The following is a 24,816-nucleotide window of genomic DNA, read 5'->3' as shown; positions in this document are numbered from 1 at the left end:
TTGGCCAAAGTTATGTATTTGCATACTGAAATGGAGTTCAGTACTTAAGCAGCACTATTACAGAATGCTTGAATATGTCTATGTTTGTTGTTCATTGTGTAAGCAATAAATAAAAGACATTGTGTCTGTTACAAATTGTTCTGCAACATGTTCCTGACAGTTTTAACTAATTGCTAGTGTTAATAGAGTCAGTCTATAAATGCATTTTGACTGGCAAAATTAAGACTGGCCTTGGTGTAGCTTGTTCTATAGATTGAACATTTTTGTTCTATTCTGGTCTTCAACAGCAGTGGCTCTGCAAAGTTTAGCAAAAGTTCTAACTTCAGCAAAATCTTAAAAACCATATCTATATTTGACTGTATAGCACAGTACAGTCCAGGCTGGTAACAGAATGAGCTAAGCTCTTTTTTTAAATGGGCACTTACTAGGAAGTATTAGCCAGAGAGAGATTCAGAAGAGATAATTAAAGGTTTGGAATGTACTTCTAAATACACCACAATGATTCCAAGAAAAGCAAAGCTGCTTGCTTTGTTTTAACTGGGTAGATACATGTGATTCAATAGGAAAAAATTAAATAACTTTTAAACAATTCTAAACCTAACAGTAGGATTTTGACTAAAGTAGTATTCCAAATGCTGTGATTTAAAAGTAAAAGAACAACAACAAAAAAATGTAAGTATTCAAAAAACATGCTGGCCTCTCACATTGCATAGAATATTTTTTGTATAAGCCTAAGTCAAATTTTGTGTGTGCAGTTGTATTCAAGGTTTTGAATGCAACTTTAGAATTACTGATAATAGCATACTGAACCCAAGAGAATTTTTGTCAATTAGTTGCTTGATTCTGTTGATTGGACGCTAATTTTATAGTATGAATGCAAATAATAGAATTTTGTAACTTAGTTTTCCTTTAGTTAATGGAGATTAATCAAAATAGATGGATGAAACATATGATGCTACTAATGCCTGGTGTCTTGTGTATTTGTTTACAAACTGAATGAATTAAATTTTCTGTAGTTACTTAGTCTTGGGCAATATTAGACAAAGCAAGATTGTATTGGTTGAAAAATCTCTAGAAGCTAAACCAGCTGGTCAGATCCTCTCCCAAATACAGCTGAATCACCAACTACTGGGGAATACTGCTGGTTTCTGACTGCCAGCAAACATGTTCATGACCTGAGTGTGAATCAGCTTTGAGTGTTGGTGCAACAACAGGTAGTGTTTAGCTTATTGAGATACTCACTTTTTTCATATGGATTTAATAAAGTACTAATATGTGAAAATACTTCTTAAACAGTTGTCCTTAGGTATTTATCAGAAATAATTTTATTTACTTGCTATTGTCCAGTGAGAAGGGATGAATATGCAGAATTTCTATGGCATTCCACTTAAGCTACTGAAGAGTCATTATGAGAACTTTATGTACTAGGCCAAAGTTTATCACAGAAAATTGAAAGGTTGTATATTATAATGTGGTAACAACCCTGTGGACTGAGGTTAACAAATATAGAACCCTATGTAGAAAGCACCTTGAGAAATTGCCAATTTAATGCTTGTGCTGTGGAGCAGCATTGTTTTAACATAACTCTTGAGGCATGTCTTTGTTAGTTTCACCCTGTTTAAGAGACTGCAGAACCTGGCTGTCTGTTCCAGTCTTGAGCTGCACTTAAGTTTCTAAAGGATTTCTTTTTTTGCAGCTTATCTGCTGGGTTTTAACCCTGTCATTTTTTGGCTTGTTAACAGTAAATGTGTTGTTCCTTTTTTTTTCTATAGCAACCCATTCTGTAGTTCATCTGCCTCAGTTTGCTCTTAGCTTAAGCATTCACTGTTCCTACTGTCCTTCGTTATTCACATATTTTGTGCTTATTCCTTTTTTTCCCCCCAGCTTTCTCCAGTTTGTTAACAAAATTCTTGAAGCATAGTCTCAAAAATTGGACACAGGGCTCTGACTCATTTTATGATTTACTGTATGTCTCTAATGTAAATGATGGCTGATGGTCATTTTGATCTATTCAAACTCAGGGTAATAAGAAAAGTAGATTTAAAAGAAAATAAATCACTTGATTTTTAGTATCCTATATGTTTGTCACTTTCCTGGCGCCGTTGCGTCTCTGAAATAACTGGTTGGTGTGTTGTTGGTGGGCTGAAAATTGTTTTTAAAGGTATTTTTAAAACCACTTTTTTTAAGAACTTAAGATAAATATTTTTAAAATGCAATTCTTTTGAATTTTGACAGAATGTTTTGAAAAAGTAAATGTTGATTTGGATTTTCTCTTATAAAGAGCTTATTTTGAATTTGTACTAATCCTAAAGAAGCACTTAGTAATAAATTTATTTGAAATTCAGTTTTGTAAGTTTCATAATCTAAAAAGAACAACTGTAAAACACACTGGATAAGATTTAACCAATATTTTCAAATAACTACTTTTAAAACTAATTTTAATATTTTGCAACTCAAAGTGTTCATATTTTACTTTTATATTATTTACCTTAGAAAATTATTGGAGTGTTCAAACCAAAATCTGAAGAGCCTTATGGACATCTAAATCCAAAATGGACCAAATATTTTCACAAAATATGTTGTCCTTGCTGCTTTGGCAGAGGCTGCCTCGTTCCAAATCAGGGATATCTCTCTGAAGCTGGTGCCTATCTTGTGGATGAGAAGCTGGGGCTTGGAGTTGTACCTAAAACTAAGGTAAAAGTTAAAACACATAAATGACTGAATTAGAAAAAAAGAGTGCCGACATATTTGTCAGTCTGTGAACTGTGGTTGTATAGATAGCCTTGTATATCACGTGTTATTTATAAGTCATTTATAAACTATAGCAGGTACAAAGGCACAGTGGTTTGATGTAGAAAAAGTGACTGGGATTTTGGATTTAATGGATAATTTTGAGATCTGAATTGAATCTCTTCTTTGGAACCACTGTCTAGCATTTTCCAATACCTTTTATGCCTCATGTTTTGATAAGATTCAAATTGCAAAAACCAGCATATAAAATTCCCATTTTTGTTTGGGATATGTAAAATAGAAAACATTCACCTTTTCATATAAAATTTATCTGTTGAAAATGCCTAATGCTTGCTTCTTATTTTTAATTTTTTTTTACAATTGAACATAACATGAACTGTAAATTTACAATTGAAATAATGAGGAGTTCTGAGCTGTGTTTAACTTTGTTTAATTTTAAGGTTGTCTGGCTTGTCAGCGAGACCTTTAATTACAGTGCAATAGATCGTGCAAAGTCAAGGGGAAAAAGATATGCTTTAGAGAAAGTGCCAAAAGTTGCTAAAAAATTTAATAGAATTGGACTACCTCCTAAGGTAAGAGCAAAAATAAGTCATTTGTGCATGTCCTGATTCTTACATAAAACTTTTTTTTTTAAAAATGAGTATTTATAAGTAACTTCTACGATAGAAGAAAAAAACTTGCTGCTTGTTGAAAACTGTCTGAAATTTGATACAATTGTTTCCATGCAACATGTATCCATTCTTACATCATTCCTTCTTCTGAACTGTTTTAATAATCTTTTCACTTTTTGTTTCAGTTAGCAGTCCAGTTTTCTGCTGGAGTAGTAACATATTAATTGTTATATATCTCACTTTTGCTCTATTGATTGCTTACTACCTGTCCTTTCAGTGTCATGTTTTGATTATGTCAGTCTGGTTTTTTTCCCTGCAGCTTATATAATTTTAAATTTTTAATTTTTTTTTTTTGCCTGCTTTTGTTTTTATCCTTTTGGGTACCCTGCTGTTGTATTCTTCCTGCCTTCCTTTTGTCTTATGTGAAGATCACACTGACTAAAAACCTCACATCTTTCTTGCCTAATGAGCCTTATTGTTTCCCCAGAATATCATTACAGTGTTCTAATCCTAAGCTTTTAAAACACAGGTTACATACAGTTGTGTAATCCACTTGTGGCAGTTCCCAGCAGTTTAGATCCATGTGACATGGGTTGTGCAAGCTTGTATGAGCATGGTTATTCCACATGCTGTGTGTTTATCTCTCTGCATTTTAGTTCTCAAACATAAGTTCTTGAATTTCAATCTTGAGTGCCTTTCGCATAGGTATGGAGCCTATGCCAGCGCTCATGTTCTTCCTTGGGCTCTTTTGGGAAATGTCTTTCAGTAATTTTTTGCAAAAATTCTGTCTTGAAGAAAGTGAATAATGCTGCTGTTCTTAAAATGAAGTTTTAAGGCTATTCAGAGAGGAAGATTTTTCTCTTGTAATTTTTCGTGAGTGTTCTCTGAACTATTGAAACAAGTTTTCCAATGAAGAAGAGGTCAGGTGTTACTTCTTTCTCTCTGTTTCAAATACTTCTTGCTTGTAGTACTAACTATTCATTTACGCTGAGCTGCCTGGCTATATTTTATTCCTGGTAAACTCACTGAGTATTTAAACAAATATTTTAAAAAAACCACCACCAGAACCACCAGAAGGCCGCCCTCACATGATTTGACACTTAGCTTTTTTTTTAAGAATATAGGAATGAAAAAGAAATTTATTTATTATTTAATTATTTTTAGCTCTGAACTTTGAAAGTATATAATGAATTTTTCTGTTAATGTTGAGATTACTTATGTGACCTACCCATGTGCATTTTCCAAACACAGTTTCTTAATATCTCAGGTTGGCTCCTTCCAGCTGTTTGTTGAAGGATATAAGGAAGCTGACTACTGGCTCAGGAAGTTTGAAGCTGATCCTTTACCTGAGAACACAAGGAAAGAATTTCAGTCGCAGTTTGAAAGATTGGTTATCTTGGATTATGTAATCAGAAATACAGGTATTTGTTAGTATCTCTTGGCATCTATCTGTTCTTGTGAGGCAGAAAGCAATGCTGCCTAAAAGCTGGTGCTTAAGGCTTTTAATGCATTTCAAATGCTTCTGTCATGATTGAAGGCCATAAAGCTGTAATTTAAATTTTAAAATAATTACTTTGGATTAATACATTAAATATTGCAGTACAAAAACCGTCCAAACAACTCTTTGATTGTTGATCGCTATTTTTGAGCAATGTGAGAAGTCAAAAACAAATGCTTTCGTTGGGCTTTAATTCTGTGCATAGTCTATTAACTGTTTCCCCCAACTAGGATAAAGGATGGTGAGGTTTCAGGACCCATAAGAAAACCTGTGACTACGATTGCTTTTCTAAACTGGAGCTGATAATAGCAGTTTCACACCAGCTCACAATAGTTCATATTCGTTGTGTAGGCACTGAGGTACCACTGCAATGTGGTCTTTTCTGTCTTTTCTCCTGAACTCTGGTTTTTATCACTTAGGAGCTGGGATTCTTCTGTTACCTATATAGGTGAATTACTTCTTGAGAAATTCAAAGGGAATTTTATGTTTAAAATATTTACTTTGCTGTTTTGGCAGAGATGGGCATCTTTGCTTTTCTTCAGACATACCAGGTCTAACTCATTTTCCTTTTCTCAAAAATCTCTTTTTGGAAGCAAACTAGAAGAAGGTTTCATAAGAACATAATACTTGCTAGCTGTTGCCATGGTCTGTCAGCTATATCAAATAAGCCTCAGTGTTTCCAAACAGTGTTTTTTGACATTCTTAAAGTTGTGAGGAAAATACTCAAAAGGCAAAACCGCATTACATGGATGATTTTACCTTCATCTAATATATCTAATCATAATAGAACATGAAAATCTGATGATTAAACTGAAAGGAGCACCTTAAAATGACAGAAGGTCCTACAAATCCGTGCAGTCATCCTCTGTCTGAAAGACCTTTTCAGAGTGTTTAATCTCACAATTTTGTCTGAACAGTGCAGGCATTTTCAGCTTCTTGCCCTTCTGTTCAGTTTTGCCCCTTCTCCATCTCTGTAGAGTCTGTTTTCTCCATGTAGTCAAAGGTCACATTATCTACAATTTTGGAGGCCTTCTCCATTTGCTTTAAAACAAGCTTAAAAATTAATAGTGTTTTCCTCAGGAAAAATGCACACCAGAACCAATCTTTCTGCATAAAATGTATGAAGATAGTTTCATTTTGCCTTCTTGATATTTTGCTGCATATTCAGCCAGTTGGGGAACCTAAAGAAGTAACCCATACCTAGGAACACATGGTAAATTTGGTCTTTCCTCTGAATTCGTTGTCTGTACATTTCAGTAAAATTAAATCACATGTGATGGGGAAACCCCTTTTTGAACAGGTTTGCCTAACTCCATGGGTGAAGTGTCATGTTGTATGTCACTTTAGATGATGATTTTTTTTTATAAATGACATGTTGTGACATGCATTTTCCTGTTAAAGACAGAGGTAACGACAACTGGTTAGTCAGGTACGAAAAACAAGATGATGGACTTGATCTGTCAGATAAGGTAAGAAAATTGTACTTTGAAACTTCTATTCTTTAAATTCTTTAGTTTTGTAACTTGGTCTTTCTAGAGATTAAGGGCATATCCTTAATCCTGGTGCATGGTCTCAAGAAATATGATAAGTAAAAATTATTTTAGGCAAAATGAGTGAAAAAGCTGTTATGATTAGACTAGGTAGAACAGTGCTAGAAATTATTTTTTTTGTTCTGTATTTTTGCTGTACTAGCTTGGGCTATAATAACAGTAACTAAATCCACTGTTGCTCAGGTACATCTTTTCATCCCTTTGTGTTCTGCTTATCTTGTGTTTGAGGAAGGGCTTCTCTTTAATGGTGGTAGAGTAAGAAATTATACATGGTGGAGTTTATTTGGATACTGTTTATATTGTTTAAGTTGAATTTAACCAGTGAAGCTACAAAGTATTTTATTTAGTGTTTTTAATGAGTTTGCTGTTTTTGTAAGCATGTGAGTATAGCTTACTTTTTGAATATTCCTTCTGCAGGATAGCCAATGGACTATAACTAAAGAATCTATTAAAATTGCTGCAATTGACAACGGTTTAGCATTTCCTTTTAAGCATCCTGATGAGTGGAGGGCATGTACGTACTGCATTCTTCAATCATTTTCCTTTTGGGAGTGTAACTTCCAAGGAAGTAATTTTTATTTGTGTTGTTGTAGTAAGGAGCTAATAAATCATCACTGTAGCTATCTATTGAATTTTCAAATAATGTATTCTTCTTCAGAAAGTTAGCAACAAATGCCATTTTTGCAATGGTATATGTGATTTGGTTCTTGTTCATATTTTTTACCTCTAAACAATATTAATACATGGACACTCTTAAACATAGTACTGTATGTACTGGTGAAATTGGAAGAATTTAGCATCATGTTTCTCACGCAGGTTTTCTTGAAAAACAGTCGAAAATAACTTCATTGCAAAGATTTGCAAGTTGTCCCTCTATTGGCCAAATTTCTGTTTCAAAATGAAAGGATACTGTTGTACGTGGACAGTGGGCAGGTTGTTTTTTCTTGTTTTCAGCTTTAGCTTACTTTGTAGAAGTTAATACTTATTCAATTTTCCATCTGCTTGAAAATACTGTTAAAATGAGATTGCTTTTGACCACATCTCTGACTACTTATCACTAGGGGGGAAGCACCCAACAGGGCTTGCAGTGAGCTATTATCTGTGGACTATTATCCAGTCAGGTAATTCTGGCAGTTAGGTGTGGGCTAGTTATGCTGTCAAAAGCCTGGTTAAGTACTCCACCCAGAGCTCTGTGCAGTCTCTGTCTTGATACTAAATAGATGCTGTCCTATATATCTCTTGGCTACAGTCACTTCTGTTGCTGTTCTAAAGACACAGCACTTACTACTTATTTTGTACCATCTTAACTTCAGCATCAAGAATAATAAACTTGCATGATCCTTTAGAATTCTTTTGCAGATGGACAGGTGTGTGATAGTTTTGTCAAAGTAAACTTGTAGCATTATTTTTACAAATTGCAGTCTCTTACCCCCTAGAGCATGGTCTTGATGACTAGAGCTACTGGGTCACTGAGGATAACCTTCTTCAAGTGAGAGAGCAGAATTTGCAAAGGGCATGAAGTTGGTCCAGCAGGGATGAACAGGGAAATCCTGACTGAATTGGCATTCAAAATTTAAGTACATTTTTTAAAGAAAGGAAAGATATAGAGACTTCCCTGAGAAAATAGAGAATTTTTCCAAAAGTGCAAGAATGGAGTTTGAAATGTTGAAGGTTGGCTGGAGTACAGAAGACATAAAGACCAACAAGAAAGGGCTGGGTAAATTAGAAGTGAGAGTGGCACTGAAGAAAAATGCAGCAAAGATATAAAGGCATAAGAAAGAACAAGTTACTCAATGCTGACTTAACCTCAGTTTTCACTTGTAAGATTTGCTCTCTGTCTCTTGGATCTCAAAGCTCAGAAGTAGAGCCCTTGGAATGAATCCCCAAGGCAGAAGAAAGGGAGCTCTTAAGGTGGTCATACAGAAGTTCATAGGAGTAGATGGAATGCACTGGAGACAGTGGCAGCTGGCTGATGCTGTTTGTAATGCAGTTTCCTCATCCCTCTTGAAAGACTCTAGTAATGTGAGAGGTTGCTTCAGTCTGTCTGAAAATTGTGGAATGAATCATCCTGGAAGCCATGTTCAGGCACATGAAGAACAAGGTGGTGATGGGGAAGCTAGCATGGATTTACCAAGGACAGCCTATGCTTGATAACTAGGCAGCTTTTAATGATGACTGCTTCAGTGGCTGAGGGGAGGGCAGTGAACACTGATTTTAGTCCAAAGGAAACTGCCTTACTAAACTAGGGGGAGGCCTCGACTGTTGCTTACCATGTTTAATTTATATACCTTTTATTTCCTTTTGCTTTAACTAAATATTTACTGCTTAATATATTTCACTGTTTGAAAAAATGGCTTAGCAGTTGTAAAGCTGCTCTGGTAACTGTAGCCAATAGCAATGTGTGGGGTAACAATGTTGGGAAAATGCGGTGTTACCCAAGGTGAGAACTTGCAGTAGGTAGTACTGCACTCAAAATTTCATTTTTGCTTGTTTAAGTGCATTGTTTTTCTGTATTAGATCCCTTTCACTGGGCTTGGCTTCCTCAAGCAAAAGTTCCTTTCTCTCAGGAGACCAGAGACCTGGTTCTTCCTCGCCTTTCTGATATGAACTTTGTACAGGACCTTTGTGAAGACCTTTATGAGCTATTTAAGGTGAATCAAGTGCTTCTTTGAATTGACTGTTACGGAAGTAGCTGATATTTGTCATGGGACAGTTACATTCACAAAAGGAATACCCATCTAACTGCTGAATGCCAAGATACTATGCTAATTTACCTTTAACATTGGCATGGTAGAAAGGGTTTATGTAATTATAAGGAAACTGTCACCAATATGGTTAATTGATAGTAATTAGCTCATCTGAAAACATAAATTAATTATTCTATATCTAAGTTTCACATGATTAATTAAAGCTAGTTTACTCTTACATCACAGATCTGTGTAAAAGCAGCATTTAACATACCTATGTGGTGTGTATACACATTAAGGCTAGCGTGAGGAAAGTCATGTATTTAACATAACTTAAAGTACCTCCATACCTTTCATAAATTTAATTTTATATGTGTGTATTGTGCTAAGCTGCTGCTGAAATCCTGATCATATTGAAAGTCAAACTCACTTTAAAGATACTGAGACTGTCTACAGTATTGACATGTAAAGAGTGTTCTTCTCTAAAACATTTTGTAAACTTTTGTGTCAGATATTCAAGTGAAATAATCCAATTAAGGATTGAAAGAATTGGAAATTTTAAACTTTGAGTGAAAATGCAGCTGTAATGTCAAAACTAGATCCTCTAACACATTTTTGCTATATTTGCATCTTTGGCTCATTTGTCTTCAAAATGCCTCTGGGCCTGTTAGTAAAGTATTATTAAATGTGAAGGAGGAAGTATTTTTCTGCTGGAGTCATCATGAAAGAGCACTGTAACGTGTGATAATATTAAGCCTGGTATCTACCACCTGCTGGTATTTACCAATGCCCAAAAGTGGTACCCACTGATGTATTTTACGACCTTTCTGTGGTTCATATTGGCATTCAATTTGAAGCTTTCAAAAATTAGTTTGTGTGGGTAAATATGAATATGTATATTATGATATTGATGAATTTGCATGCTAAATATATAGCTAAAAATAAATGGGTTATTTACTATAAACTGTTTGTTTTCTAAATAAAGACTGACAAAGGATTTGACAAGGCTACTTTTGAAAACCAGATGTCTGTTATGAGGGGGCAGGTAAGACTGCTTTTTTGCATTTTTATTTATGTATTTAATTTGTCATCACTCCTCAGCTGCTTTCTTTAGAGCTGCAAAAACTAACTCCTGTGAATGACATTTGAAGGTATTTTCATCTGAGAAGACTATATTTCTTTCTAGAGTTGTTCTTATTTGTGGATAGATAAAACAGCAGAAGGTGTATGCTGGTTTTATTTTTTTTAATTTTTACAGAAAATGCTTTTATTCTAATTCTGTTTTATTGTTTTTGTGGGGGATGGGAGGACATAACTGTATATTCTTATTAGGTATTTTAAAAATTAAAAAGAGTCATACATTTGGAAGGAAAATTTGATGTCTGATTTCATTATGCTATTAAAATAAATGTGACTTTGTTTTAGAGGGTCGACATGATTATTAGAAGCAATATTAGGTAATGAAATTTCTTCATCTTATCAAATGTTGAAACTATACTTCAAAACAGTCCAGCCATTTTCAGTTTAGAAATTTGATCATATATAAGTGCTGAGCTTGTTTTGTTCTGTGTTCTGGGTTGTATTTTTTTTTTAAACCCTCAAGTAAGTGAGGAGGGGGTTTCTCCATTTCCTCCTATTTTAGAAATTTACTGATGTGAAATACTAGAGAAAAAGTTTTAGCTAAGAACAAATTTAGTTCATTGTAGGTACAAAAGAGTGATTTCTGCAAGAGTAAGGCAATTGAACTAGGCAAATTAATAGTCCCATTTGCCCTTAATTTATTGAAACTTAGTCCTTGTGTTCATGAATTCAGCATGGATAGTTTTAAGACAGTTCCTAGAGTGTCTTAACTCAATGTTTTCTCTGTAGAATTTCCTATATCAAGATGTACCTTGCATGAGACTGCAGCTCTGCTTAGTCAAACATAATCCCAGTTAACATCTTTTGTGTGGTAGCTAAATGACAGCAAACCTTACTAAATTGAATTATAGGGATTGTTTCTGAAAAAACTCTTCTGAGAAGTTTGTGTAGTTACTGGAAGGTGGGTACTCATGCATCCTAAACTGTATTAAGTAGCGTTTTTCTGATGAGACAGTAGGCTTCAAGGAATCTGTTATTTAAGAAAACACTTGAGGAAAAACATGATTAATATAATTGAGAGTGATATAGCTGAGGTTGTCAAAATTAATTTTCCACTAGAAAGGCTGCATCTGGACCCTTTCTTCACACACTGTCCCTCAGGTGGATTTTAGCAGATATTTGTTTTAGTTTTGGGGTTTTGTTTACCTCTCTCTAACTATATAGAAGTGTGTTTCACTGTGGGAAATGTCAGGTTTTCAGGCATGGAAGAAATGCAGATAACGAGTAATCCTTGGATGCTATTGGAAATACTTTGACAGACGATGCCTTTTAGCAGTGATTTAAAACTTGGTTTTGGTGTAAAACCAAGTTATGTTATGAGGGCATTATAGAAGAGTTGGCTGTCTAGATCACATACTAAGAGATTCATTCACTTGGGATGAATTTGCAGTATATCCAAAGCATCCAAATACATCCTTAAAAATGAGAATTTAAGAATTAGAAAATGAGTAATCTAGATAGAGAAACTGTAGGGAAACATACCTTGTATGGAAGAGTCAAGAGTCTTTAAGCTATCAAACATAGTTAAAAGCCTGTTTCTGTGAAGTGTAGGAAAAATTTTGGGAAGGGTTTCAAACCCAAAAGAAGCAGTTCTCTCAAGAATGTAGAGTCTAAGCAACGGGTAACACATCTACAAAAGGTTGCCTTAGAACTTTGAGAATGTAAATGTCAAGTGGAGGTGCTGGCAGAACCAAATTGTAGTAAATCATGCAAAAGACTTTGTCAGGGTTCTGTGGCCATGGAAGAGCAGAAGAAGCAAAGGATCAGTGTTACAAGGAAGAAAGGGGCATTGTGCATGGGGAAAAAGGCTTGATATTAAGGATAATGCAAATGTGTCACTAGAGCTAAATTGAATGCTTGCCTCAGTTTTCAGCAGGATAACATTGAACATGGAGTAAGTTATGAGGGCAGTCCATGAGCACTGAAGTTTTGGAAGAAAGATAACAGACTCCTGGGAGCTGAGGGCTGAATTTGGGTCTTAGCACTGAGTTTGGTAGGAGCTAATTATATGGCTTCATATCTTCTGAAATGAAAATAATTTGTAGCTAAACTGCTGGTACATCCTATGTTAAATCATGTTGATGGCTTTCTCAGAGGTATTTTTTTCACTAAAGGTGCAGTGCTTTCAAGAGATGTGCTAAATTTAAAATAGTCTTGGAATTTTCTGAAATTTTGAAGAGGACTGCATGAAATAGGAAAAGAATGGAAGGGTAGACAGCAGTAGGGTGTATTCATGTTACCAAATCAATAAAATATTTCTACTTGCAATAGCTATCTTTTGAAATGAATTTATTCAGCAGTACAGTCCTCTACAGAATTGAATGAAGAGTGGCATCTAAAATGATAAGCCTGATAGCCACGGTTTTATTTCTGCACCCTAACCTCACCTGCTTTTACTCTTTTTAGATACTAAACCTTACTCAGGCATTAAAGGATGAAAAGAGTCCCATTCAGCTTGTTCAGATGCCACGTGTGATTGTAGAGCGAAGTAGCACTGGAAGTCAGGGCCGAATTGTTCATCTGAGTAATGCTTTCACACAGACCTTTCATAGCAGGAAGCCTTTCTTTTCCTCCTGGTAGCAACAAAAATACGTGGGAAGAGTAAGTTTCTCTTAACTTTAGAAAGCTACTTCTGTGTAAAGGCTCTGCAATAATGTACTTCTGCTGTATACCAAGAGCTCTGACTGCCAACACCTCAGAACTTAAATTCTAAAGACTTAAGAAATGTATTTTGAATGTAATAAAAGTTTACAATTTTTGTGTCAAAATTGTGAATTCTTATGTCAGGGAATGAAAATAATTTGTCCATACTGTATTTTTATAGGCTAAATTAATGTATTCTGAATAATATTCTGGATAAGGGAAGACAATTTGCATATGCTGAGAAACTAACTTTGAGTACAATAGGAATTTTTTGTTTATTATAAATGTGAGAATCCATACACTATAAATTTCTTTTTATATGGCCTTTTAAAAAAACGTTTAGAATGTTATCTTTGATTGTGAAAATGCTTTTTCTTGGAATTTCTTCCTGGTATTTTGAACTGGTTATAGATTTTTTGTAGACTAGTTACTTGAAAAGTCATGCACTTAAAAAAAAATTAATCTGTCCTTGAGACACAAGTTAAAGAAATGGAGAAGGGAGAAAAATGCTCCAAGTAGGCTTTTTTTGCACGCAGGGACCAAAAATAGTTAAATAGTTGAATTACAGCAAAATTCAACCCATGTAAGTACACAGTTTCTACTGTGACAAAATACACTAAGTGTATGTTTCAGAGGCTGAAAATTGACTGTAGTGTTTGGCACTTGTATATTTAAGCACATGTATGGAGATCTGTGACATTTCTTTGGAGATGTATCACCATGAAGGAATTGAATTGCACCATGTTGTTACAGGTTTGTTTTGCCATTTGTGTAAAAATGTGTTCATCTCTTGTCACCAGAGTGGTTCTTCTGCTAATGACAAAGGCACTAATGTGTTCATCACAAACCCAGTCTGCCTTCTAAATTTCTAACTGAACACAGTTTCTTTGGGTTTTTTTGACTGGGGAAAAAAAAAAAAAAAAGAAAAAACCTGGAATACCTCCAGCACAGAGAATTACTTTTGTGCCCTGAATAATGTTGTGCTCACCTGCCAATTGCCGTTTGCATTTATGTTTAAGTTACCTGGTTTAAGACTTGACAGTCATGTTTCTAGGTCTGTGACTTATGTAATGTAGGAAATATTTTTATTTTAATAATTTTCTGGACATTTAAGACTGGGAAGGGGAGAAAGATTGCTGCTTTTATGAAACTTTCAGTATTTCAGACATTGCTGTATTTTGTAATTCTAAGCAATATTGTTGAACTCAGAAATAATAAAATGCTTGTATTTTATATAATTTTGAGTGGATGTGAATGTTAATGTAGTATGTCAGCAACTTCAACAACCTGAAATGTGTAAACCCTAAATGTAAAACACGGTACAGGGCAGTTGAAAAGGGAGGGAAAAGGCTGTATAAGCTCGCCGCGGTTGTTTCTGTCCGAGCAGTTTATGCAGACAGGAGCGGGGCTGTGTCTGGGGCTGCCCCCGGCGCCTGCTCGGGGCTCTCGGCGGGGCCGCCGTGCCGCTGGGGGGCGCCAACCGCCCGCCCGCCCGCGCGGTGCCCGCCGGGAAGGAGGCGGTGCCATGGCGGAGGCGCGCTCGGAGCTGCCGGGGTCCGCGGCGCTCGCCCTGCTCGGGCCGGCGCCCGGCGCGCCCTGCTGCCCTCACGGTGAGCCGGGCCCGGGGCTCACCTCCCGAGCGTCCCTGTGCTCGGCTCCCGCTGCGCTCCCGGCTCGGGCTGATTTGCAGCAGCCCTTGCGAAGGCCGTGTTCTGGAAGCTCGGCTCTTGCAGCGGAGCAGTGAAACCGGTCTGCAGGTGTTCCCTGTGTTATCCTATCCTCGCGTTTGTCCCTAGGTCCTGCACTTCTGTTTGTGAAGACCAGCCAAGGCAAAGAGGATGGAAGAAGATTCTATGCTTGTTCGGCTTGTAGGGATAGAAAGGATTGTAACTTTTTTCAGTGGGAAGATGAGAAGGTAAGAGAGCACTTCTTAAGGCTATGCTGAAGACTCAGGGCTGCGAAGGTGATCAGAGGTCTGGAGCAACTCCCCTGGGAAAAAAGGCCGAGAGAGTTTGGATTGTTCAGCGTGGAGTAGAGAAGGCTCCGGGAGAGCTTACAGCAGCCTCCCACTACCTGAAGGGGGCCTCCAGGAAATCTGGAGAGGGACTTTTTGCAAGGGCCTGTAGTGGAAGGACAAGGGGTGATGGCTTTGAGCATTAAGAGGAGAGGTTTAGAAGAGATATTAGGAAGAAATTCTTTACTGTGAGGGTGGCGAGGGACTGGAAAACTTGCCCAGAGAAGCTGTGGATGCCCCATCCCAGGAAGTGTTGAAGGCCAAGCTGGGAGGGGTTTTGAGTAACTTGGTGTAGTGGGAGGTGCCCCTACCCATGGCAGGAGGGTTGGAACTAGATAATCTTTATGTCCCTTCCAATCTAAGTCATTCTATGGTTTTATAAAACATTGGCGATTTTTTTTCTCTATTTAGCAATTTGAAAAGTATATTTTATTGTGGAAATCTCTCACAAGTGCTATTTTCTAAACTTTGTGTAATAGCTGATATTTAGCTGAGCACTTATTTCTGTCAGGAGAACATGTTTCAAATACAGCTTTCAAGAAAGGCTGTGTACATTTTAAGCAAACCTGGCATTTGTTATTCTGTTGCCAAAACATATAGGAAGTTTGCCAATGCTTTGCAATGTTGAAAAAAATTGGGTACTTCTGATCCCAAGATGCCCTTGTTTCCCCTAATTAAGATAGAGAAAATCTATTGGATACAAACAACAGTAGGATATACAAAATACTGAGAAGGTGGGGCTTGGCCTGGTGCTCAGTACTCAGAATATCTGCAGCAATTTCTCTTTGTCATTCATTTTGAATATCATTTGTATTATGATGTCTTGTCTTGTATTGAATTTTACTGTCTCCTCCTTTAAGCAAAACAGTTCCATAAGTTTTGACCAAATGTTTTGAAACTGTCTTGTGAAACCATGAGTATGCCTTGTGGGGACAGGGTAGAAGACTCAGAGAAGAGTGAGAGACTGAAATGTTAAAGGCTGGGGTGCAGATCGTGACAAGGAGCTGTCGTGCTTTTACAATGATTTCACACAAAAGACTTGGGCAACATTTCTACTGTCATCAGTTTGTCAGGGTCAGATCATAGTTCTTCAGAGGGACCACAACTGCTGGCACACATTAATAGAAAGGATGGCTCTTTCTATCTTCCTCATAATCACCTTTTGAGTTTTTCTCTGAGTATTACATGTGATAGGAGAATGAAATGCATAGTTTAAATTCCCAGTGAGAGGCTTCTGTTGTTTTGCAGCATGCCCCTGTGCTGCAGACATACTTGTTCTTCTGAAATAACAAATGTAATCATTTTTCCTTGCTAAGTAGCTAAAGCATGAGACCTTTGATGCACACTTTTTTCATGTTGAGACTTGATATACCACACACAGCAGTAGCTGTTAGTTTTGTAACTTTTCATGTATGCAAATTTTACAGGTGTCAGAAACTAGGCTTGCAGCACGTGAAGAATATAATAGAAGTCATCAGCCTTTTTTTACACACAGACAGAACGTGGACAGGTATTGTTAATGTATATTTTCTGCAGTAAAGATGTAGTAATACAGGTTTAGGTACTCTGAAAGTAGAGATAACATTTCACGATTCTTTAAAATATGAAAAGATTAATTTGGGAAAATAAGAATTGTTGTATGGTAATGGAAAGGAAATAGCATGAAACATTAAACTAGAGCATGGTGTTTTCACCCCAGGAACTGGGGGTGGGGTTTTTTGGGGTATATATAGTCATTCCTGTGTTAGTGCTCATAGTGTGTTTACTAGAGGTCAGTAGCAATTTCTGTTAAAAAAAGATTTATTCCTGACTTTAGTCTGCAAAAGTAAAAGTAACAGGCTTAACATTATGAAAAGAAGCAAAGGTAACATAGTAACGAGGGATGTCTGAAACTTCATGTATAAACATACAGGACTTTGCTGATAGTTGATGGAGTCTTCACTCTGTAAATTATTCTCTCCCGTTATTTTACTGGGAATCTCCAGTTATTTTATGGAGATTCCCAGTATATTTGTTGGCAATGTTTTCTGCATTTCAAAGTGTCCTTTGAATATTTTATTTTTATAAATAATACTTCATTCTTGTGGAGTTTTGTGAGAGCAATGTAAACTGCATTGTCTATTTAAATGTCTGAACTCCTAAAATATAAAAAAAACCCTCCATAGCTCCCCTTCCTATTTTTGGTAGAGGCTTTTGCCAAACTTTGTTCCCTATTGTCTTTTGTATTTAAAGGTACAAAAATTTTGTGCTGTTGCCATTATCAAAGAGGAGGTTTTGCCAGGAATGCCAGCAATTGCTATTGCCAGCAGAATGGAAAAAACACTCAGATCACCAGTTCCTGTGTGATATCACCACTGCTCAGCTGAAAAGTCCCAGTCAACTTCTATATCCACTGGAGAATAAAAAAACAAATGCACAGTATTTATTTGCAGACAGAAGTTGCCAGTTCCTGCTGAATCTCCTTATAGATTTAGGATTCAGACGAGTCCTCTCTGTTGGAACACCCAGGTACATCACTGAGAATTGTTACACTTTCAAATAATATTTCTCTCTCAAAGCTGTACAGCTTACTAATGATTATAGTCAATGATTCTCCCATAATAAGAGGTTCACTACTGGTGAACTTATCCAAGCATCTAGTGGGGTCTAGCTGTGAACTTATAAGATACCAGAGAAGACTGTGGCAGTGCTGCCAAAAACACACATACGCACTTCAGATCTCTATGGTAGTTATGGAAGTGACATGGAGTTTCTTACCTTGTGCTTTTTTGTGTGCAGTGATCCAGGAGACTCCACTGATTAGTTATCTTTCAAGGCTAACATCTTTTTCTAACTGGGAGTACAGGCCAAATGGAATCCCCTAACTTTAGACTCTGTTTTCTCTATCTGTTTGGTTTATGATTAGTAAAGTACCTGGCATTCTTGTCTTGCAAGATCATTTCTGAAGTCAGTCATTATGTGTTAAATTTCTTCCAATTATACTTCAGGCTTCATGAAATGATCCAGTCAAAAGCATCACAAGAAGAAAAATTCAATGTTAGAAGCCTTCTGCTAGATATTGATTTCAGGTAGGTTTTAATAAATGTTTATGTATCTGAAGAACATATACAAAGATCGGTGTTCTTACTGCTTTAAGAGATAAATTGGTGGTTGTTTTCCCTTTCTTGTCTCTGCATCTCTGTTCCTGTATGCATACACAAATGACATCCAATTGATGAGAAGAGTAAGTATACTTAATAATTTCTCAGTATTGGTATGTGTTGTCAGTAATCAGAACCCAAAGATGATGTTTTTCCTGAGGCCTGTTTTCACTCTAAATATCCTATCTTAGGATAGACAAAAATTTATTTATATTTTTCTACCCCTATCAAAACTTATTTTGCAGGTATTCACAATTTTACACAGAGGATGAGTTTTGCCACTACAACATGTTCAATCATCATTTTTTTGGTGGAGAGGTAAGGCCAAGTATTTATTGAGTGCTTTGGTAAAAAAGTGCATGTTATTGATGCAGAATTTTGTAAGAAACTCATGACTACTCTAGTAGAAAACATCATGGAAAAACATGAATTAAGAACATTTTAATAGACACAGCAATTAAGGTGTGTAAGCAAAATTAGTTAGCATAAATTTAGTAGTCAACTTTGAATTGAATGGAAGAGAACTACTGAAAAGGAGGCAGTTTCATTCTTTGATTTTCAGTAATGTTTTTATATGTTAGCTGAATGGGGGACTTGTTTTCAGTCCTTCAAATCTAGGTGCATTTTTTGTGGGTTTTTTTTTTTTTTAATGCTACCCGAGAGGAAATTCACCTCCACAAGAGGGAAGCAATGTTCAGTCTTCAAAGTTGAAACTTCTGCAGTGATTGGTTTATTACCAGAGACAATATGTTTACAGTTCATGAATCATGATTTCTGGAAATTAACCTCTGCTTCTTACAGGCTGCACGTGAAACTTGCAGGAAATTTTTGTGTGAAGAGAATGGTGAAAGAGTCATTATGGTGACTGATCCCCCATTTGGAGGTTTAGTGGAAGCACTGGCTTCTAGTTTTAAAAAACTGATGGCAATGTGGAGGGAGACAGAAAAAGAAGGTATGTATTACAGCCAGAGGGGTGGCTTGTGCTGTAACATCACTTTAAGGAAAAAGTATCTATTTATAAATGTGTGATTCTTGTTACCCAGGTGAATGTGAGCACCCTCATGTTATAATTTCTAAAGATGAACTATCATGTACCTGATTTCTTCTCCTGATATTTTTAGTTCAGTAATGCCCAATTCTGAAAGTCTGTCTTAAAAACTTTTCCCTTTTTTTTTCAAATCTACTTTGCAATTAAAATGGACTTAAAGGTAGAGAAAAATAAGCTTTCAAACCAGTACATTTTCTTAGCAACCTAAGTGGATGTCAAGAGTTTAGTTACATGGCACTTACATCTCCACATGTACAATATGCCAAAACTTTCTGTTGCCTAAGAGAACTAGTTCTTCTGCCCAACATGATGTACATATCCATGTTTATGTGTTTGGAATGTTCAATGTAAATTTCTCATGCTACATGTACTATGTTTTTCTCCTATGTACACCAAAGTTTTTTCATTACTAGGTCATGACAACAGAGAGATGCCCATGTTCTGGATATTTCCATACTTCTTTGAGTCTCGCATTCTTGACTTTTTCCCGAGCTTCAGTATGATGGATTACCAGGTATGGCTGAACCCAGTGAATCTGCTAATTACCAGTTGTGTGCAATGTGAAGAGGAAAATGGGTGAAAGCAGGTGCAGTGGCAGTGCTTCTCTGTAGCGTGGCCTTGTTCATGTGAAGACTGGATTCTGTATTTTTATTAGTTGTATCTGTGATAACTTGATCATGTTCCTGTTATGTATCTTTAACTCATCTGTCATTTATCCCTGGACTCATTTCTTCTGGCAGGCTTTCAGTATAACAGATTTGCACTAATTCTGACAGGTGCTTGTTGCAGAGATGAGAGGTAACTTGATGAAGAGTATTTCATTCTTCACTGATGTTAAATGTCAGTGGGTAGTGCCCAGCCTTAGAAAAAAAAATACATATATATTACAAAATTAAGGTCTTTCATCTCCAAAACTACTGGGATCAGAGTACAATTACAATGATGGAAATGTTTGGAATTACTTAATAAGTAAACTTGTCAGTGATAAAGCAATAATCTGGCATCAGCTTCTTCAGTATTGTATCCATTCTGTATATAGTTTAGGCACACCTACTTCAGTGTGTTTTGAGAGCTCAGTCATGGGTATTCACGATACTAAAGGTTTTTTCATGTAACAACGCTTCATGAATTTTGGCATTAATGTTCTGAACAGTGTATCTTGTGGAATGAAAATTGTTGAAGAAAATGGAAAACTCATGCTAGGCTAGACTCTGCATTTCTGGCAGTGTTCAGAGCGAGAGTTTTTGTGACAACTCTCTGAAGGCAGTGCTGGAAAAAGCAGGCTGATTAGATTTGCAACTTTGTAATTTTTCTCAGATGGGTTAAGATGTCATCTCTTGTACTGACAAACCAAGCTGTATAGATCCTTTTTTTTATAGCAGGCTGCTCTGTAGTCAACTGCAATGTTATCTTAGATATCCCATGCAAACAAGCAAAAAGGAATAAGTACAATATGATTATTGAAGTGTAGTGAGTCTAGCCTGATACTATGTTTGCACAAATTTACGGGTAAATGAGACAAAAAACTTGATGTAGAATTTGTAATCTGATTTGGGGTTAGAAACATTTCATAAGGCACTTATAAAGATAATAAATATGTAAATAGCTCTGCCTGTGCTTGGCATTCATTTTATGAATCTTTTTTATGGTTTTATTTTTCTAGGTAGACTATGATAATCATGCACTTTATAAACATGGCAAGACAGGTCGTAGACAGTCTCCTGTCCGTATTTTCACGAACCTTACCCCAAGTATGATTGTGCTTCCTGAAGAAGAGGGATATAGGTAAGATGTATTAATGCTCAGGTGACTTTTGAAAGAGTGTCTTTGTTCTTAACTAGGGCATAAAGTCTCCAAAGGAGTTTGGAATGATGCTGTTCTATAGTGTCTTGCCTAACACAGATGCCAGGCTTAAGACCATATTTTTCTGTCTCATTCTAAAGTTGCATATTATATAAATAATGTGTAGGAGAGCTGAAATGTCTAAAAAGACATTTAAATTTTTCAGTGTGGAATTATGAGATTCCTTATTTTGTCTGTAGGAAATACTGTTTTACATCTACAAGACAATTTTATAGCTATGTCTGATAATCAGCTGTTTATACAGTACTAAAAAAATGAACTTGTATGAGAAGCATCAAGGAGAGAGGCATTTAGTTTCATTTACTACTGATACTGTTGATAATTTGACCTAAACTTTACTGTGTGGATGTACTGTGTGTAAATGGCCTAAGTGGTCATTTATGCAGCAAAGACAGAATTTTCAATTCAACAAAATGATTTTGCAGTCCTTACATTAGTTAGGGTTATATAAAATTAATTGTTTTGTGAGCAAATAGTGGACCAGTACATCTTTTTCCCCAGGTTTTGCACTGTATGTCAGCGATATGTTAGTTCTGGTAACCAGCACTGTGAGATATGCAATTCATGTACATCAAAAGTAAGTTTTTGACTTCTTTCTAAATGAAGTTTTAGCCGTAGTCAAAAAACAACTTCTGTAAAACTTGCTGGTAAAAACCTGTTCTGATATTGAGTTCCATGGGAAACCCACAGCAGTTCAGTTTCATAGACTTATTACCTTCACAGTACATCTTCCATAACCCACTGGGAATTAATTTCTCTTTCCCTAATTCCTTTGTGTTGCAAGGAGGACAAGACAAGTTTGCTGCTTGCCACTTAGACCAGAACTTACCCAGCTGTGGTCTGTTGACACATGCATTTTTGCTTATGCTTTAAAGTCGTAGAACTTGCTAATTTCAAAATTTCGCCTGAGGTTTTCACAGATTCTCAGGACTGCTGTTTCTGAGTTACAGTCCTTCCTACAGAGGAGTTCTTCCTCTAAACAGTGGGGGCCTGTAAAACAGGACTACATGAGTAGTTCTGTTTTAAGAGAGAATCAGTGGGGGGTTCAATAAACAAAACTTTATTTTCCTTTTGTAGGATGGCAGACGATGGAAACATTGTGCTCTTTGCAAAAAATGTGTAAAGCCCTGTAAGTACAGAAAAATATTTTCTAAATAAAAGTGCATTTAGTCCAAAGAAACTGAAATTCCAAACCAGAAGAGAAAATACTCTGTGAAAGAAGTAAAATGTAATTCAGAAGACATAGAATAAACAAAGTCTCAATTTCAAGTTACTATTCTTTAGTTTAGCTGTACTTGCACTGTGTGGAAGTGGAATAAATTCTTGCCAGGGCCCACTGCATCCCATTTATATTTATCATGGCAAAACAGAAATATTTCTATTTGTCATATAAGTATTTCCTAATTTTCTAAACCTTGAATTTCCTAAAAAAGTAGACAAGTACTAAAATGTTTGAGAGATCATGACAAAATTATGTTTCATACACAAATTGAGTTGTACCTCTGTATAAATTGCTGTAGATGTTATCTTTGTTACTGTTACAACAATCAAAATCTGTAAGTACATTGTAACATCGACACTATTTTTGTTTTGAAGATGACGCACAGGATAAAAGTTCTAATGGCAAAATAGTTCCCACTTAATTCAACAGTATGTCTAGTGATGTGATAAGGGACCAGAAAGTGACTACATCTATCTTTGTAAAGCTAATCCAGAATTAAAAACCGGGCAATGTGGCCTATATTTAAAGCTTAGATTCAGAATGTTCGTTTTAAACTTTTCCAAGATCATAAATCATGTTATGTATTTTGCAGCTTGGTTTCACTGTAACAATTGCAACTGCTGCACTCTTCAGAAGCACAGCTGTGAGAAGACTGACACTGGCTGTTTCGTTTGTGGCAAGGCAGGTCACAAGCGCAGTGCCTGTCCCAGTCTCTCCCGCAGCAGAGCAGCTTGTCAGTAAGTGTGATATTGCATTAATACAGTAAAATACAGCATTCAGATGAGATGAGATCTTATGGCATGGAATCAGTGCAGAAAGAGATGATTTTCCACTTTAGGTGCTGATGTCAGCTTTCCCTATTGCCCACTTGCTGCATTGCTGGGGAGTACATACTGAAGGGAGGGTGGGATAAAGGCAGGTCACTTACTGGGGCTCCCAATTCCTTCTCTGTGGGTTTTCTTTCAAAACTGATTTATACGGATTGCAAACTTGGTGACTGGTGCATGGAACTCAGTCAAGATGACTGAAAATTGAAGTAATGAAACACTTTTATCCCCTTTGAATTCCTCATGAAAGGGCAGAGAGAAGAGTCACTATAATCAGAGACACTAAGAGTCACTATTGCTTCTGGTCTCTTTTGCTTCGTTGTAGCATATTTTGCTTTTTTTCTTTCTCGTATTTCAGCTGCTTTTTGTAGTATGATCTGATCTCCACCATTAATGAGGATCACATTGAGTACTTTAATTCTTCCATGGTTTTCCTTTTGTTACATACAGAAGAACACTGTACATATACCTGTATGTATCAGAGAGCCAAGTAAATGGTGTGTGGTTTTCTTCAGATGGAACTAACTGAAAAGAGGAAGTTCCAAGAGATGGTCCTGCAGATGGCTCAGTCTTTCTAACTCAGGATAATTGATTGCACTTCTATTAATTCCTCTCCAGAGAAATGGGTTTTTCTGTGATTTTGGACTTGAATGGCTGTAGCAGTGGAAGGCAAATTTTCCCTCACAAAAGCTGTACCTATGTTACACAGTGAGATTCAGACCATTACCCTCTTGGATCAGTATGCAGAGACTCATCAGATGCCTGCTGGATGGCAGATGGGTACAGGTGTATTGCTTCATGTCCTACTGATACTAAACCAGGTTTTGCTTAGGGAGTATTAGACACAAAAGGCAGCAGTGTTTCATTTTATATAGCTCTCATAAAAAATTCATCTCTTAATGTTTCTTTTTCCTTGACCAAAAAAAAAAAATTAAAAGGATGCTAAAAGAATTTCATGAAACCTCATCTGTTTTTTCTGTCCAGGAATATACTGTTCTGTCAGTTGTGCCCGAGTGGTTTTAGTACTTTCAGGCCATCAGTTAGTTCTTTTGCTGATTCATTGCAGAAGATACCTTAGATCTCTTTTTCTAACAAAAATTTTGTATGTTTTGTTATAATTACTCAGTGTTTTGCATTATGACATCTTTTGTCACAGGCAGAAAACAATCCACTTGCTAGCTGTATTTAGGTCCTGTACTAATTGCAGGATGTTTCCTAATGGTGTTAAACTTAACATACTTTCTTCTAAGTCCTTCTATTATATATTCATGCATTTTATATTCAGCATGAAACTCTGTGTGTGCTTTTTATTGTACTCAGTGAGTGAGTTTCTTGTTTTTAATCTGTGTAAATTTAAGTGCTGAATAAATGCATAAAATGAATGTATAATGGCAATAAAGTGGACAGTTTTGTGAAGTTGAAAGACCATAACATTTTGAGATGTAATGTTCATTGCACTTTTTGTGACAGTACTTCACATACTGTCACATAATTCATATACTTATTTAGAGTACCAGCAAATGTATTTGTACAGAGAAGTGTATTTTTCATTTTATTCTAATCTCTATGTTACTTTTTTTGCTTTACAGACCTGACAAAAAGAAAGGGCAGAAAATTCGAAAGCGAATAAAAATGGGGATCTGTAAAAGATTAGCTATGAAACATGCCATATTCTCCAAGAGGAAAGTAAAGAATAAAAAAAAAAGGACATGACCGTTCTTGCTGCTATATAGTTGCTAATTTATTTTTTTATTGTCAGCCTTTTGTTCCATTTTCTAAAAATGTAAGTGCTAACATCCAGAATAAAACCTGATTGAATTAA

The 24,816-nt window shown here is 36.2% G+C and overlaps 2 protein-coding genes across 3 annotated transcripts in view; both read left to right on the top strand.

The window, feature by feature from the left end:
* The window catches only part of PI4K2B (phosphatidylinositol 4-kinase type 2 beta), a 21,938-nt gene extending 7,150 nt beyond the window's left edge, over positions 1 to 14,788 (top strand). Inside the window, exons 3-11 of one of the 2 annotated variants that reach the window (XM_050973537.1) lie at positions 2,494 to 2,694; positions 3,192 to 3,323; positions 4,630 to 4,783; positions 6,262 to 6,329; positions 6,828 to 6,924; positions 8,928 to 9,061; positions 10,083 to 10,142; positions 12,644 to 12,838; positions 14,677 to 14,788. In XM_050973537.1, coding sequence (XP_050829494.1) covers positions 2,494 to 2,694; positions 3,192 to 3,323; positions 4,630 to 4,783; positions 6,262 to 6,329; positions 6,828 to 6,924; positions 8,928 to 9,061; positions 10,083 to 10,142; positions 12,644 to 12,817 — 1,020 coding nt within the window. In that variant the 3' untranslated portion in view covers positions 12,818 to 12,838; positions 14,677 to 14,788. Of the gene's footprint in view, positions 1 to 2,493; positions 2,695 to 3,191; positions 3,324 to 4,629; positions 4,784 to 6,261; positions 6,330 to 6,827; positions 6,925 to 8,927; positions 9,062 to 10,082; positions 10,143 to 12,643; positions 14,119 to 14,676 lie in introns of those variants that run through there. The other variant, XM_009099878.4, reaches the window with a different exon arrangement.
* On the top strand, positions 14,378 to 24,816 carry ZCCHC4 (zinc finger CCHC-type containing 4). The gene is made up of 13 exons (XM_009101437.4): positions 14,378 to 14,490; positions 14,677 to 14,795; positions 16,322 to 16,404; positions 17,127 to 17,402; positions 17,882 to 17,962; positions 18,280 to 18,352; positions 18,836 to 18,986; positions 19,496 to 19,596; positions 20,746 to 20,867; positions 21,447 to 21,522; positions 22,023 to 22,074; positions 22,760 to 22,904; positions 24,584 to 24,816. The coding sequence occupies exons 1-13, from the start codon at positions 14,406 to 14,408 to the stop codon at positions 24,705 to 24,707; spliced, it is 1,488 nt and encodes a 495-aa protein (XP_009099685.4). The 5' UTR covers positions 14,378 to 14,405; the 3' UTR covers positions 24,708 to 24,816.

This window comes from Serinus canaria, chromosome 4, assembly GCF_022539315.1.
Source record: "Serinus canaria isolate serCan28SL12 chromosome 4, serCan2020, whole genome shotgun sequence".
In the NCBI taxonomy this organism is placed as follows: Eukaryota; Metazoa; Chordata; class Aves; order Passeriformes; family Fringillidae; genus Serinus; species Serinus canaria.
The sequence above is the reverse complement of the archived record's forward strand: the minus strand, read 5'-3'. Positions and strand labels throughout refer to the sequence as shown.

Bases quoted from the DNA above. Each gene is read 5' to 3' on its own strand.
- ZCCHC4 (XM_009101437.4), top strand. From the start codon at position 14,406: ATGGCGGAGGCGCGCTCGGAGCTGCCGGGGTCCGCGGCGCTCGCCCTG. The intron at 16,405-17,126 runs GTATTGTTAATG...TTGTATTTAAAG, and splicing joins CACAGACAGAACGTGGACAG to GTACAAAAATTTTGTGCTGT. The intron at 20,868-21,446 runs GTAAGATGTATT...CTTTTTCCCCAG, and splicing joins CCTGAAGAAGAGGGATATAG to GTTTTGCACTGTATGTCAGC.